At 47.0% G+C, this 15374-nt stretch overlaps 1 protein-coding gene and 1 long non-coding RNA gene across 5 annotated transcripts in view; one reads left to right on the top strand and one right to left on the bottom strand.

Annotated features, from left to right (window-relative positions):
- The window catches only part of LOC126980269 (ubiquitin carboxyl-terminal hydrolase 31-like), a 58145-nt gene extending 54398 nt beyond the window's left edge, over positions 1-3747 (top strand). For all 4 annotated transcript variants that reach the window (XM_050829966.1, XM_050829965.1, XM_050829967.1 and 1 more), the window contains one exon: positions 284-3747. In XM_050829966.1, coding sequence (XP_050685923.1) covers positions 284-2026 — 1743 coding nt within the window. In that variant the 3' untranslated portion in view covers positions 2027-3747. The remainder of the gene's footprint in view (positions 1-283) is intronic.
- The window catches only part of LOC126980270 (uncharacterized), a 91891-nt gene continuing 78737 nt past the window's right edge, over positions 2221-15374 (bottom strand). The window contains exons 2-3 of the long non-coding RNA XR_007733029.1: positions 10734-10858; positions 2221-4120 (exon numbers count right to left, since the gene is read on the bottom strand). This is a non-coding gene — a long non-coding RNA (uncharacterized LOC126980270). The remainder of the gene's footprint in view (positions 4121-10733; positions 10859-15374) is intronic.

Below are 15374 nucleotides of genomic sequence, written 5' to 3'. Positions count from 1 at the left end.
TATTACTAGGCTACTTTTTCCTTTTTTTTATTACTAGGCTACTTTTTCCTTTTTTTTATTACTAGGCTACTTTTTCCTTTTTTTTATTACTAGGCTACTTTTTCCTTTTTTTTATTACTAGGCTACTTTTTCCTTTTTTATCTTGGCTGCTTTTTTGTGATGCTCAGGAACCATTATTCTATTCTTAATTCTTTCATCTTTTAGTCATATTAATCGACACTATGATTTGTTTGCTTATTTATTTTATTTTATTCTTTTCTTATTTATATTTACCCCTCCTCAGGAGTCTCCCCTTCTGAAGCGGCGGTCCACAAGCACGCTGCTGGAGAAGGACGACTCGCCCTCGGAGGAGACGCCCAAGTGCAGCCTCAAGATCGAGACAGTGAAGGTGGACGTCCTCACCACCCAGAAGGAGAAGGAGAAGGACGAGGATGAGACCATGGACTGCGACACCACCATCATCACCACCCAGGATAGCGATGAGGAGATGGCGGAGGTGGTTCGGAAGACACCCGCTAACCCCACCATCATCACAACCAACCCAACACCACCTCCCACCACCAATAAGACGGTCCTCATATCCAGGTGCCAGGCCATGAGGGACACCGACCTCCCCGACGGCCCAATGACCAACGGCGCGCTTACAAACGGCCACGCGGGATCACCAGACGAGGAGGAGGATGTGGAGTGCGACGTGCCTTCAGTGGAGTCCCGTGAGGCGGAGGAGGTGGAGCGACGTCAGGAACAAACGCCGGAGGTCCGGATCCACCCAGCGACGCCAGAGGTTCTTGCCGCACATCAAGGCCACAGCGATGGACAGCCAAAACGTAGCATCATCACGTTGACGCTTCGGCCGAGGAACCCGAGTGAGTCGTCATGCGAGGCGAGGGTTGTCTCACGCACCCCAAGCCTGGCCAGCACTCGAAGTTCCTCCAGTGCGTCCAGCAACGGGGCTGTAGTGAACGGCGTCGACAGCCCTTACCAGAACGGGAGTCTTGAGGACGATCCGCATAGTCCCGTCACCCCAGAGATCAGGATAACGCCCTTGGCCAAGACAGTTGACAGCATGGGTTCCAGTCCTGTCCCTCCGCCAGTCAAGGTCTCCACTCGTTGCATGAACGCCAACAAGACTGCTAGTTTTGTGGTCATCAACACCCCCACCGCCAGCCCAAGAGCCCCACGCCCCAAAACACCGGTCATCGCAGGCTACAACGGATCCCCAAAGCCATACTCCTCTAAGGTCACTGTCAAGACCAGAGACCCTTCAGTGGAGTCCCAGAGAAGCCAGCGTTCGGTCAGTTCAAGGAAGGAGAACGGCATGTCATCCAAAGCCCCAATGACCAACGGCAAGGGTCCCAGTGTGGCGCCATCCGTCAACTACTGCAGCCCTCTCAAGGTGACTACCAGCACCACCACAGGCCCAAGACCACACCGGCCTGAGAGGGGGGAGCTGAGGTACCCACGTGAGGCGAGATGCGACCACAGGGATGAGAGATACGAGAGGAGGGAGGAGAGATATGGCAGGGAAGATCGCTACACCAGGGAGGACAGATATGAAAAGAGGGATGATAGATATGAGAAGGAGGAAAGGTTTGAGAAGAGAGACGATCGCTATGAGAAACGAGATGACAGGTACGAGAAGGGCGACCGCTATGAGAAGAGAGAGGACAATAGATTCGACAAGAGGATGACAACAGGTATGCACGACGCGACAACCGTTACGACAGGGATCACAGGTACGACGTCGAGAAGCGGCACTTTAGGGAAACGCGCCGCCACGATGGAGACTCTGAAAAGGACTATGACCCACCACAGTACAGGGCAGGGCGGTGCAGCGTCGACTTCCGGGAGCTACGTGATGCCTGGTGTAAGCGCGAGTACGACTTCAAGTACGGGGACGACCAAGCCAAGTGTGAGCGCATCTACGCCTACGAGAGAGACCTTGACCACCCCCACCACCACAAGCTCGGGCGAGAGGGGAGGTACGAGAGGGACGGAGCGCACGATCGGGGGTCTGGGGATGTGATGGGGAAGGGGCGAGCGACCTATGACCCCAGGGACCACTACCGCTCGAAGGAGTACTCGAAGGGACTGCCCAACACTGCCACCACCCCCACCCCCACACCCGCAGTCATCACAGAGTCGAGTGTATGATAGCGGTTACACTTTCCGTGCTGTTTGTATCTGTTTCAAGAGTCCAATAGTTTCTAGCCTGCTGCCTCCTCCTCCTCCTCCTTCTTCTCTTCCTCTTTCTTCCATCTCTCTTCCCTCCCCTTCTCGTCTCCTTCCCCTGCCTGTGGATGCGCCAAGCAGTGTGATCTGCGTGGAAAGTGTGATATAATTTATTTCCTCGTCTTGGCAGCGAGTGGAATGAGTCGCTATCGGGGTTGGGGTGTGTCCCGTCCCTCCAAGTGACCCCAGTGTGTTGACCAGTCGATGCTCAGCCGTTCTGCCTTCCTGCAAAGAGGTTTTCGTTGCCTGTAAATTATTGTCGTTGTTCTGGTTTCTCCTCGGGACGCGCTGCGAGCCTTCCTCTCCGGCGTGTAAAGTCGTTCTGGACAGAGGCAAAAACACTACAGAGATGCACGTGCGCCGCCGCTGCTGCCCCCACACCTGCTGTTTATACATTCCATTTTGCAGATTTCATACGTATACATAAGCCTGTACATAATTTTTACCAGAAGTTTATCGAGATTTTTATATAATGTGCCTCATGAGTTTTAGTATATATATATATATATAAATAAAAAACAAAATACTACTATATACGATACAGTGCATATATATATATATACACGGAATACATGTATATTTGTTTAGCGGACTTAAGTTTGTGGCAGAATGTAATGTCTGGCTTTTCACCCTTTCTGTTCACTGGCAGCTCAAAACACTAGGTGGCTCCCTGGGCCAGTGGGCAGCTCCCTCGGCTAGCTCGGAGCAGCACTGCGACGGCCACCAAAAGAAACAGAGAAAAATACCACACTTCCGTTTAACTATTTAACCAACTTTTGTGTTGTTCTGTTGAGTAACGCAAGAATAATTTTTTTGGTGGCTTAAGCAGTGCCTCTACAAGTATGAGTATGCAAGACCTCACATTGTGCATTAGTGTGTGTGTGTGTGCGCGTCAGAGAGATTTGTTCATGTGGGAGTCTCGTCAACAAAGCCAGGTACGAACGCCACGCCCATGTTTTCCGGCGAGGCAAAACAAGCAAGTGAGGTTCGTGTGTTCCTCCGAGGCCCGCGTACTGTCGCCTACCTTCCCGTAAGCCGTTTTCCGTGCGTACAGACTCACTCTCGTGTTGGCATTTACTTGTGACAAAATTTTCCACTTATCCGTGTCTAAAAAAATGTCCAGTATGAAGTCTTTGATGTGAAAACAGTGTCCAAAAAGCTTCTTGTGTATGTGAAATCTACGTAAGCATGTCGATATTTTTCTCCCCTCTAACTTTCTCTTCTCCCTTCATCACCCTCCCCTTGTGCAAAATTCGTGTGATACTTGTGTTGCATGTGTGTTTCTGGGTCCCCTTCCTCCTCCTCCTCCTTCTTGGGCCCCGTTCCCTTGTGTGGGCGGGGTCAAGTCAGTCTGTGGTGAGCCTGTTGACCTGACCTAATGCTGCTGCTGTGGCCAAGTGGACGCAGAGGTAATGCTCCTTGTTTTATCTTTGAACATATCAGTTTTATTATTTTGTGAAGGCACTTTATTTGTATATATTTGGTCAAATAATAATAATGCAATTGCTAAACTGGCCTGTGAGTTCAATTTCATCATGTCCTTATTGTTTTTTTGTTTGGTTTTGGGTGTGAAGACTTGGCACCCTCTTCCTCTTCTTTTCCTCCTAATCTTTCTCTTCCTCCTTTTCCCCCTAATCTTCCTCTTCCTCCTCTTTTCCTCCTTATTTTCCTCTTAGCAATGGAGGAGGAAAAGAGCAAAGTATAAACAACAAAGCATACTCCACTGTACAGCCTTTCACGTCACAATCCTCGTTCCCGAAGGTGTTGGAAGTCTTCATCCTTCTCTCAGGAGTGGGCGTGGCGTAGCATCATGGGCGGGGTTGTGATGGTAGTTCTCTCGGTAGCAAGTCTCGGGAGCCGCCACGCCCTCGTTCACACACCTGGTTGTCTGTAGGAAGAGGAATGCAATATGAGGTTTAAATTATATGAATACAGTTATTTATTTACCTTATTCTCCCTCTATCTCCTTCCCATCCCTTCCTTCCTCTTTCACTTCATTCTACTCTCCCTCTCTCTCTCCCTTTCAATTCTCCCTACCTCTCTCCTTCCTTCTAGTCTCCAACTCTCTCTCTCCTTCCCATACCTCTTTCCTTTTCCTTCCTTCTACTTTCTTACTTTTTCTTCCCATTCCTTCCTCTTCTTTCCCTTTCCTCTACGTCCACTCTCATTTTTCCTTTCATTCCTTGCTCTCCTTCCCATTCCTTTCATTCCTATTCCCTCCCCTTCCTCCCTTCCATGACATATAGAGTGATCAGCATAGCCCTTACTGTGTTCACGCGGTTAAAATGTGAGGGCGTCTGTCTAGTAAGGGCGTCTGTCTAGTAAGGGCGTCTTGTCTGGTAAGGGCGTCTGTCTAGTAAGGGCGTCTTGTCTGGTAAGGGCGTCTGTCGAGTAAGGGCGTCTTGTCTGGTAAGGCGTCTGGTCTGGTAAGGGCGTCTGTCTAGTAAGGGCGCCTGTCTAGTAAGGGCGTCTGTCTAGTAAGGGCGTCTCTAGTAAGGGCGTCTTGTCTGGTAAGGCGTCTTGTCTGGTAAGGGCGTCTTGTCGGGTAAGGGCGGCTGTCTGGTAAGGGCGTCTGTCTAGTAAGGGCGTCTTGTCTGGTAAGGGCGTCTGTCTAGTAAGGGCGTCTTGTCTGGTAAGGGCGTCTGTCTAGTAAGGGCGTCTTGTCTGGTAAGGGCGTCTGTCTAGTAAGGGCGTCTTGTCTGGTAAGGGCGTCTGTCTAGTAAGGGCGTCTTGTCTGGTAAGGGCGTCTGTCTAGTAAGGGCGTCTGTCTAGTAAGGGCGTCTGTCTAGTAAGGGCGTCTTGTCTGGTAAGGGCGTCTGTCTAGTAAGGGCGTCTGTCGAGTAAGGGCGTCTGTCTAGTAAAGGGCGTCTGTCTAGTAAGGGCGTCTGTCTAGTAAGGGCGCGTCTGTCTAGTAAGGGCGTCTGTCTAGTAAGGGCGCTCTGTCTAGTAAGGGCGTCTGTCTAGTAAGGGCGTCTGTCTAGTAAGGGCGTCTGTCTAGTAAGGGCGTCTGGACAGGAAAGGGCGTGTGTCTGGTAAGGGCGTCTGTCGAGTACGGGCGTCGGGCTAGTACGGGCGTCTGTCTGTAAGGGCGTCTGTCTAGTAAGGGCGTCTGTCTGGTAAGGGCGTCTGTCTGGTAAGGGCGTCTGTCTAGTAAGGGCGTCTGTCTGGTAAGGGCGTCTGTCTGCGTCTGTTCAGTAAGGGCGTCTGTCTGGTAAGGGCGTCTGTCTGCGTCTGTCTAGTAAGGGCGTCTTTCTTTTAAGGGCGTCTGGTCTGCTACGGGCGTCTGTCTTGTAAGGGCGTCTGTCTAGTAAGGGCGTCTTGTCTGGTAAGGGCGTCTGTCTAGTAAGGGCGTCTGTCTAGTAAGGGCGTCTGTCTAGTAAGGGCGTCTGTCTAGTAAGGGCGTCTGTCTAGTAAGGGCGTCTTGTCTGGTAAGGGCGTCTGTCTAGTAAGGGCGTCTGTCTAGTAAGGGCGTCTGTCTAGTAAGGGCGTCTTGTCTGGTAAGGGCGTCTGTCTAGTAAGGGCGTCTGTCTAGTAAGGGCGTCTGTCTAGTAAGGGCGTCTGTCGAGTAAGGGCGTCTTGTCTGGTAAGGGCGTCTGTCTGGTAAGGGCGTCTGTCTAGTAAGGGCGTCTGTCTGGTAAGGGGGTCTGTCTAGTAAGGGCGTCTGTCTCGTAAGGGCGTCTGTCTTGTAAGGGCGTCTGTCTAGTAAGGGCGTCTGTCGAGTAAGGGCGTCTTGTCTGGTAAGGGCGTCTGTCTAGTAAGGGCGTCTGTCTAGTAAGGGCGTCTGTCGAGTAAGGGCGTCTTGTCTGGTAAGGGCGTCTGTCTAGTAAGGGCGTCTGTCTAGTAAGGGCATCTGTCTAGAAAGGGCGTCTGTCTGGTAAGGCGTCTGTCTAGTAAGGGCGTCTGTCTAGTAAGGGCGTCTGTCTAGTAAGGGCGTCTGTCGAGTAAGGGCGTCTTGTCTGGTAAGGGCGTCTTGTCTGGTAAGGGCGTCTTGTCTGGTAAGGGCGTCTTGTCTAGCAAGGGCGTCTTGTCTAGCAAGGGTGTCTATCTCGTAAGGGCGTCTGTCTAGTAAGGGCGTCTGTCGGGTAAGGGCGTCTGTCTAGTAAGGGCTTCTGTCTAGAAAGGGCGTCTGTCTAGTAAGGGCATCTGTCTAGCAAGGGCATCTGTCTAGCAAGGGCGTCTATCTAGTAAGGGCGTCTATCTAGTAAGGGCGTCTATCTAGTAAGGGCGTCTGTCTAGTAAGGGCGTCTGTCTAGTAAGGGCGTCTGTCTAGTAAGGGCGTCTGTCTAGTGAGGGCGTCTGTCTAGTGAGGGCATCTGTCAAGCGAGGGCGTCTGTCTAGCAAGGGCGTCTGTCTAGCAAGGGCGTCTGTCTAGCAAGGGCGTCTGTCTAATGAGGGCGTCTGTCTAGTGAGGGCGTCTGTCTAGTGAGGGCGTCTGTCTAGTGAGGGCGTCTGTCTAGTGAGGGCGTCTGTCTAGTAAGGGCGTCTGTCTAAGGGCGTCTGTCTGTCTAGCACGGCCGTCTGTCTAGCAAGGGCGTCTGTCTAGCAAGGGCGTCTGTCTAATGAGGGCGTCTGTCTAGTGAGGGCGTCTGTCTAGTGAGGGCGTCTGTCTAGTGAGGGCGTCTGTCTAGTGAGGGCGTCTGTCTAGCAAGGGCGTCTGTCTAGTGAGGGCGTCTGTCTAGTGAGGGCGTCTGTCTATAGTAAGGGCGTCTGTCTATAGTAAGGGCGTCTGTCTATAGTAAGGGCGTCTATCTAGTGAGGGCATCTGTCTGGTAAGGGCGTCTGTGTAGTGAGGGCATGTCTGATAAGGGCGTCTGGCTAGTATACGTATATATCTAAGGGCGTCTGTCTAGTAAGGGCATCTGGCTAGTATATATATCTAAGGGCGTCTGGCTAGTATATATATCTAAGGGCGTCTGGCTAGTATATATATCTAAGGGCGTCTGGCTAGTATATATATCTAAGGGCGTCTGGCTAGTATATATATCTAAGGGCGTCTGGCTAGTATATATATCTAAGGGCGTCTCTCTGGTAAGGGCGTCTCTCTGGTAAGGGCGTCTCTCTGGTAAGGACGTCTGTTTAGTAAGGGCGTCTGTCTAGTAAGGGCGTCTGGCTAGTATATATATCTAAGGGCGTCTCTCTGGTAAGGGCGTCTCTCTGGTAAGGGCGTCTCTCTGGTAAGGACGTCTGTTTAGTAAGGGCGTCTGTCTAGTAAGGGCGTCTGTTAGTGTTATGCCGGAAGTGTTACTTGGGTTCCGTGTCGCCGTCAGGAGACTCCGTGGAGTAAACACTTCTAGCTTCTGTAGTTTATTCTTCTGAGTAGTACACTTCTGACTCTTCACCTGACTCTTCACTGGCTTCTGCTCTCTTCTCCTATATATCTCCAGAATATATCCAGAACAGTACAGTCTAGAATGTTACAGTATATTTTAGATCATACAAGAACATGTAGCAAAAGTATGTGCGAGTTGGCAACACTTCCGGCCTGGCGCCGAGGCTTTGCTCCCCGCCCCCCTGCTCGCTCTTCCCGGAGCCTTCTAGAGCCCCATGGACGCCGGGGGAAGCTTCCAGCACAACAATATCTAAGGGCGTCTGTCTAGCAAGGGCGTCTGTCTGGTAAGGGCGTCTGTTTGGTAAGGGCGTCTGTCTGGTAAGGGCGTCTGTCTAGTAAGGGCGTCTGTCTAGTAAGGGCGTCTGTCTAGCAAGGACGTCTGTCTAGTAAGGGCATCTGTCTGGTAAGGGCGTCTGTCTAGCAAGGACGTCTGTCTAGTAAGGGCGTCTGTTTGGTAACGGCGTCTGTCTAGTAAGGGCGTCTGTCTGGTAAGTGAAGATATATCGATAGCAACGTGACATTAACTGATGCTATATGGGGGAGGAAACCTTAACTCCACTCCCTCCTCGGCTCTTTCACAACCCACAAGTAACAATCCAATAAGTATCTTCCCCTCGCAGCGCCGATAAGGGTCCATTTAATAAACAATACATGGGTTCCCTTCCACATCGCTCCCTACATCGCCCATTCAATGTTGCATGAGCGCCCGGTTCCCCGCCCACATGAGGGACTACACCGCGAGCCTCATTCACACAAAGCAGAATCAACGCCGCCCTCGACCATGCTGAAAAAATAAACCTCAGAGGAATAATGATTTAATTAATTTTCGGTTCCGAGCCTCCATGCAGCAGCCGGCGTCATCCCCCTCCACCCCCCGCCATCGTTGCCATATTATCGTACTCAGAACATCGCAATTATCAGTTCTTGGGACCGAAACTTTTCTACCCACACATATAACGAAATTCCAGTTAAAGTTATCGTTTAAATCACTACTTATTGGTGTCTATTTGCGATAGCTGTGAGTCAGAAACCGGAAAATACGATATGCCAACGTTGCCAGATTGTCGTACTCAGCCTCCTATATTTGCCGAGTTCCTACCTCAAAACTGCCTCCTCCACCCCAATAACTGCCTTCATATATAAAGTTATCGTTAAAATGGTTAATTATTGGTGTTTTTTTAGGCAATAGCTATGACTCAAGCTTGTAAATATACGAGGCTGAGTACGATAACTTGGTAACGCTGCCTCACGCCCCCCTCTTCTCGCCCCCCCCCTCCTCGCCAGCTGTGATCGTCTCCCGTCTCCTTCTCCCCTCCTCCCCGCACACACCACCAGCGCCGCCGACTAATTAATTCCATTTAACAACGCCATTTCAAAGGGGTGCTCGGGAATGACAAACGGGAAAAAACATCGTTCACGCCACGTTTAAAATTTAACCAGAATATGTCGGTTAGGGGAGTGGGTGGCTGGTTTAATGGCCTTGTTTTATCCAGTTATTACGTCAAGGTCACTATGGTATGGGTTTTATTACTATTTAACGTCACTTTAAACTGGAATCTGTCGGTTGGGGGAGTGGGTGGCTGGTATAGTGACCTTGCTTTATCCAGTTATTACATCAAGGTCACTTTATAGCGTGAGTTTTATTTCTATTTAACTTGTTTTATCCAGTCATTACATTAAGGTCACTATATAGCTCGGGTTTTATTTTTTATTTAACTTGTTTTATCCAGTTATTACATCAAGGTCACTATATAGCGTGGTTTTTATTTCTATTTAACTTGTTTTATCCAGTTATTACATCAAGGTCACCATATAGCTCGAGTTTTATTTCTATTTAACTTGTTTTATCCAGTTATAACATTAAGGTCACTATATAGCGTGGGTTTTATTTTTATTTTTGTTTTATCCAGTTATTACATTAAGGTCACCATATAGCGTGGGTTTTATTTTTATTTTTGTTTTATCCAGTTATTACATCAAGGTCACCATATAGCTCGAGTTTTATTTCTATTTAACTTGTTTTATCCAGTTATTACATTAAGGTCACTATATAGCTCGGGTTTTATTTCTATTTAACTTGTTTTATCCAGTTAATACATCAAGGTCACTATATAGCTCGGGTTTTATTTCTATTTAACTTGTTTTATCCAGTTATTACATCAAGGTCACTATATAGCTCGGGTTTTATTTCCATTTAACTTGTTTTATCCAGTTATTACATCAAGGTCACTATATAGCTCGGGTTTTATTTCCATTTAACTTGTTTTATCCAGTTAATACATCAAGGTCACTATATAGCTCGGGTTTTATTTCTATTTAACTTGTTTTATCCAGTTAATACATCAAGGTCACTATATAGCTCGGGTTTTATTTCCATTTAACTTGTTTTATCCAGTTAATACATCAAGGTCACTATATAGCTCGGGTTTTATTTCTATTTAACTTGTTTTATCCAGTTATTACATCAAGGTCACTATATAGCTCGGGTTTTATTTCTATTTAACTTGTTTTATCCAGTTATTACATCAAGGTCACTATATAGCTCGGGTTTTATTTCTATTTAACTTGTTTTATCCAGTTATTACATCAAGGTCACTATATACCTCGGGTTTTATTTCTATTTAACTTGTTTTATCCAGTCATTACATCAAGGTCACTATATAGCTCGGGTTTTATTTCCATTTAACGTCACTTCAAACTGGAATCTGTCGGTTGGGAAAGGCTCTAGTTAGGTAATTTTTTTTTATTCACATACGAATGTCATTATTATGTATTTACAGGGTGCTTTTATATCCACTTATCATGGGAACGTCACTGTATTATGTACTTCCAACTAACTAGGTCGTGACAGACTGCTTGGACTGTTTTCTCCACCAATTACATCAAGGTCACCATAGCGCGGGTTTTATTTCTATATTTAACGTCACTTCAAACTGGAATCTGTCGTTTGGGAAAGACTCTAGTTAGGCCATTTTTTATCCACGTGCGTGCCAAAAAAACACCAATAATTAACCATTTTAACGATAACTATATATGAAGGCAGTTATTAGGGTTGAGGAGGCAGTTTTGGGGTAGGAAAAAGGCAAACAGGAGGCCGAGTACGAAAATCTAGCAACGTTGAATTACCAATGTTACCAAATTCATTTCAAACTACGCCTGTCAGAGCTCTCACCTGTCTTGTCGGTGCAGTTTTCCATCCCTGAAGATACCTGGACGCGACGCAGCCCCAGCATCAGGCACAGTCTGGGTTTGTCGGGGCCTTCGCACGCTGGTCTCCCGCCGTACGTCTGCTCTCTCCTGCAACACGAGGAGGACTGAGAGTCAACATGGCGCGTGGCTTGTTGGTTCGAATGCTGTCTTTGAACGCTGCTTCGAAACACCTGACGCTATGTGTTGCTGAAGATTTACCTGTTTGATGTTTTTCTTGTGTTGTAGTTTGATGATAAAGTTTCTGTTTTAGTTTAGTTTAATGGTAAATATTCGATAATCAACAGTAAAGACGGGATGAGGAAGAGGATGACTGGAGGGAGGGAAAGGTCAGGTCGTGTAGTACTTCTTTATTTTATTCCCTCCTCCTTTGTTTTATTCGTTCTTTATTTCTTTCCCCCTCCTCTGAGTCATGGGTGGAAATATTTTTATTAATCAAGACTATAACGGGGTGAATGGTTCAACAAGGCTTCGGAGCTTCACTTAGTTCAGCGGCCATGTCATCGAGGCCCCATTCGTGTTGGGACTAACCCGCCAACTTCAGATTTTAACAAAGTTTAAGACACAATAAATTTAACATAAACATTGTCCTCCGAGGAAGTAGATTTTATTATGAATAGGAGGTTTTATATATTGAAATAATGCATCGGAGCTTAAAAGGGCACAACTATTTCCCTCCAGAATGAGTATTGGGTTAGGAGAAAGAGAGGGAGAGAAGGGAGTAATTAACACCACTCAATTACCTCCAATCAATCAATCAATCTACGTGTCAATATATAAAGCCAGGACTCACACCTTTTTCCGTTTTCCCTTTCAAAGAGAGAGAGAGAGCGTAACACTAACACTACACAACCCCTTCCCCTCCTTCCTCCCTCCCCTGCCCCCTAACACCTCTCACCTCGGCCTACTCACCTCTCCGCCCCGATATTTATTTTTTTTATAGACACGAAAATAAAAGTTAAGGTACACACACACACACACACACACACACACACACACACACACACACACACACTTATCTTTCCTCCCTACATACACACATTTCTCTTTCCTTCTCTTCCCTTTCCCTTCTCTTTCCCTCTTCCTTCCATTCTATTTCTTTCGTTTCACCTCCTCTCTCTTTACCTTTCCCTTCCTTCTCTTTCCTTTTCTCTCTCCTCTTTCTCTCTCTCTGTCTTCCCTTCTCTTTCATGCCATTTCCTTTCCTTTCACTTTCTCTATCTCTCTCTTCCTTCCCTTTCCCTTTCTCTCCTTCTCTTTCCCTCTCTTTCTCTTTCCTTTTCGGTCCTTTCCTTTCCTTTCCTTTCTCCTCTCTCGCTTCATTTCCCTTCCTTTCCCTCTTCCTCTCTCCCTTCCCTCTCCCTCTCTTTCCCTCCCTTACTTTCCCCCTATCTCCCTCCCTTTCTTCCCCTTCTCACTCCTTCTCTTTCCCTCTTTCTCTCCCTTCCCTTCAATCCCTTCCAATCACATTTTCGTAATCCAAATCATGCATAATATTTTAGGACGCAGCAAATCACAAACTGGCATTTAATAGACGATATATGGAGCCAGCGGGATTAGAACCTGTTAAGAAATATAATTGAGGCAGTAGAGTTATGTAGGAAAAGACGCCAGCCAACACACACACACACACACACACACACACACACACACACCAATTAAGCTGAAGTATAAAAGATTCTTAGAACAGAGAGAGAGAGAGAGAGAGAGAACGGCTCCCCCCCCACTCTCTCTCTCTCTCTCTATCTCTCGCACCAACACCCCCAACAAAGCGTCGAGTGTATACGCGGGTATTATTCCAGAGACAGAGGATACGAATTCGACTCAGGTGGAATCAGCACCTGTATGGAGATGTGAGAGAGAGAGAGAGAGAGAGAGAGAGAGAGAGAGAGTACCTTAACCCCCCATCTCTCTCTCTCTCTCTCTCTCTCTCTCTCTCTCTCTCTCTCTCTCTCTCTCTCTCTCTCACCCATAGCACCATGCACAACTATGTATTCAATCGGCAAGGGACAAATACCTTTCACGTGCTCATTAATTATTCATCGCGGGACAGGTAAGGGAGGAGGAGGAGGAGGAGAGAGGAAAGTGGGGGATGGAGGACTGGAGAACGAGATGAATGTATGTAAAGAGAGAGAGAGAGAGAGAGAGAGAGAGAGAGAGAGAGAGAGGATTATGCTCGTATCTCCCTTTCCGTTTGTGTGTGTGCGTGCGTGTGCTTGTGCTTGTGTGTGTGTGTGTGTGTGTGTGTGTTAGGGAGGGGGGGAGTGGGGGGGTCAGGGGGGGCGGGCTTTCCATGATGGGATTAAGTCGACTCATGAACTAAATTGGATCTTGAATTAAAACTCGTCCCGTCTGTCGGTTTATGGAGAGTTGCCGCCGCGGGTTTGTCTGTCTGTCTCTGTCTGTCTGTCTGTCTTTGTCTGTCTCTGTCTGTCTTTGTCTGTCTCTCTTTCTGTGTGTCTGTTTGTCTGTCTCTGTCTGTTTGTCTGTCTGTCTGTCTCTCTTTCTCTGTCTGTCTGTTTGTCTGTCTCTGTTTGTCTGTTTGTCTGTCTGTCTGTCTGTCTCTGTCTGTCTGTTTGTCTGTCTCTTTCTGTCTGTCTTTGTCTGTCTCTGTTTCTCTTTCTCTGTCTGTCTGTCTGTCTTCATCTCTATCTATTTCTCATACACACCTAATATAAACAGAATCGACTAATCTTTATATTTTACTACTTTCCCGCTATCTATACAAACTTTCCTTTATATGGTTAAAAAGCCCATTAAATTCCCTATCCAACCATGCCATTACCATTCCTATGCCTTGCCCCATTACCGTTAACTCGATGTATAAATGAATGAAGCTGATGGTGGTCTCTCTAAACACGAGTAATTTGATAACCAGTGAATTTTCCTATTTTTTACTACTTTCCCGCTATCTTTACAAACTTTCCTTTATATGGTTAAGAAGCCCATTAAATTCCCTATCCAACCATGCCCCATTACCGTTAACTCGATGTTTACATGAATGAAGAGAAGAAGCTGATGGTGATCTCTCTAAACACGTATCATTTGACAACCAGTGAATTCCCGCGCTCTTCACGTCGATAGAACACGAAACTGTGCCGTGAATAAGTGACGAGAGCCATTCGATCGGTCCCTCCAGCGTCTCTTTGTTATGTCAATACGTAAAGCCCCCATACATATCGCCGAGTGGTCAGCGTGGGGGCGTGGTGAACCCGAGGACCACCGATACGCGCTGACAACCCAAGTCTATATACACCAAGTCAAGTCATACGCAGGTTTGTGGGAGGAGACACGGCCGAGGCGTGGTTTATGGGTGACACTGCTTGGAGCCAAACTAGAGAATGTAGAAACAGGGATTTAGAGAAAACGAAGAAAGGCGGACTAATTTAAATCAATCACTTCAACACGCCCTCCCTCACACCGCACACCGCCGGTTGTAGGCATTGGAATTACAGTCACGCAATAGCACAATAAAAAGGCATATTTTTTTCGTCAGTGGCTTGCCTGAACGCGCTGTGAAAGGGGGCGAGAATGCACATCCAGAGTGCACATACGGCCCCAACCGAAGTCAGCCCTGAACTGGCGGGTATTTTATTTTTTTAGCTCCAAGTGACGTCATCCCGCTGCTGCGCCCCAAAACCGCCTCCTGCGCGTACCGGTCGCAGTTTTGAAGCAGAGTGACTTGACTTGGTATATATAGACTTAGTATAATTATGACCGAGTTGCTTCCATCGGGCGCGGGCATGACTGAAAGACTGAGCAAATGACTGAACAAAATCTGACAGTGTTTGATATTCTGAGCTTCCACCGTGATTGATAGCGTATGGCCGACGAAAAAGCTGCCTTCCACCGGTCCTTGAATCCACAGTAAGCCATTTTAGTGGTTGTCGAATAATGTATGAACGCGCTTCGATCGCCTCTTTTACGTCTGTAATCTATGTGTTCGTCTCTGTAATCTCGCGACGCTCGGCACCTCGCTACGTGCATTATTTACAGACATCAATTTCAGGGCCAGTCGTCGCTGAATCATTTATGGGCGCCACTCGATCGCCGCCCCGCACCTTTTTGTGGCCTCCGCGCGCAAGATTTGTCCCCCTTTGAGCCGCGGCGGAGAGTAAACGCGACGCACTTTTGCTTTATGTAGGAGTGTTGCTGCATATTTGAAAAGAATAAAGAAAAAAAAAAGATGGAGAATAAATAAGAAGGAGGAAAAAAGAAAAAGGAAAAGACAAGAGGAATTAAAAAAATAATAATTCATTGGAGAAAAAAAAGGAAAATTGAGGAAGAAACGGGAAGAAGGGAACAAAATAAATAAATAAAATCCGTTCACTTTTCTGGTCCGATACTTCCTGATGCATTATTTTACCTCTTTATTTTTTTCCATCTTTTATTCTTTCTCCAATTGGTTATTTTTACTTTCTTCTTCTCTCTTAATCATTCTTCTGCTTTATTCTTCTCCATTTTTATTTTATTGTGTTCCCTTCTTCCTGTTTCTTCCTTCCTAGTCCTTTTTTCTTCTCCAATGAATCATTTTTTTTACTTCCTTTTCTGTCTTTTCCTTTTTTCTCTTTTCCTTCATTACTTATTTTTTATTCTCCATTTTTTT

Source organism: Eriocheir sinensis, chromosome 44, assembly GCF_024679095.1.
Source record: "Eriocheir sinensis breed Jianghai 21 chromosome 44, ASM2467909v1, whole genome shotgun sequence".
Classification (NCBI taxonomy): domain Eukaryota; kingdom Metazoa; phylum Arthropoda; class Malacostraca; order Decapoda; family Varunidae; genus Eriocheir; species Eriocheir sinensis.
This window is presented reverse-complemented; position numbering and strand designations above follow the sequence as displayed.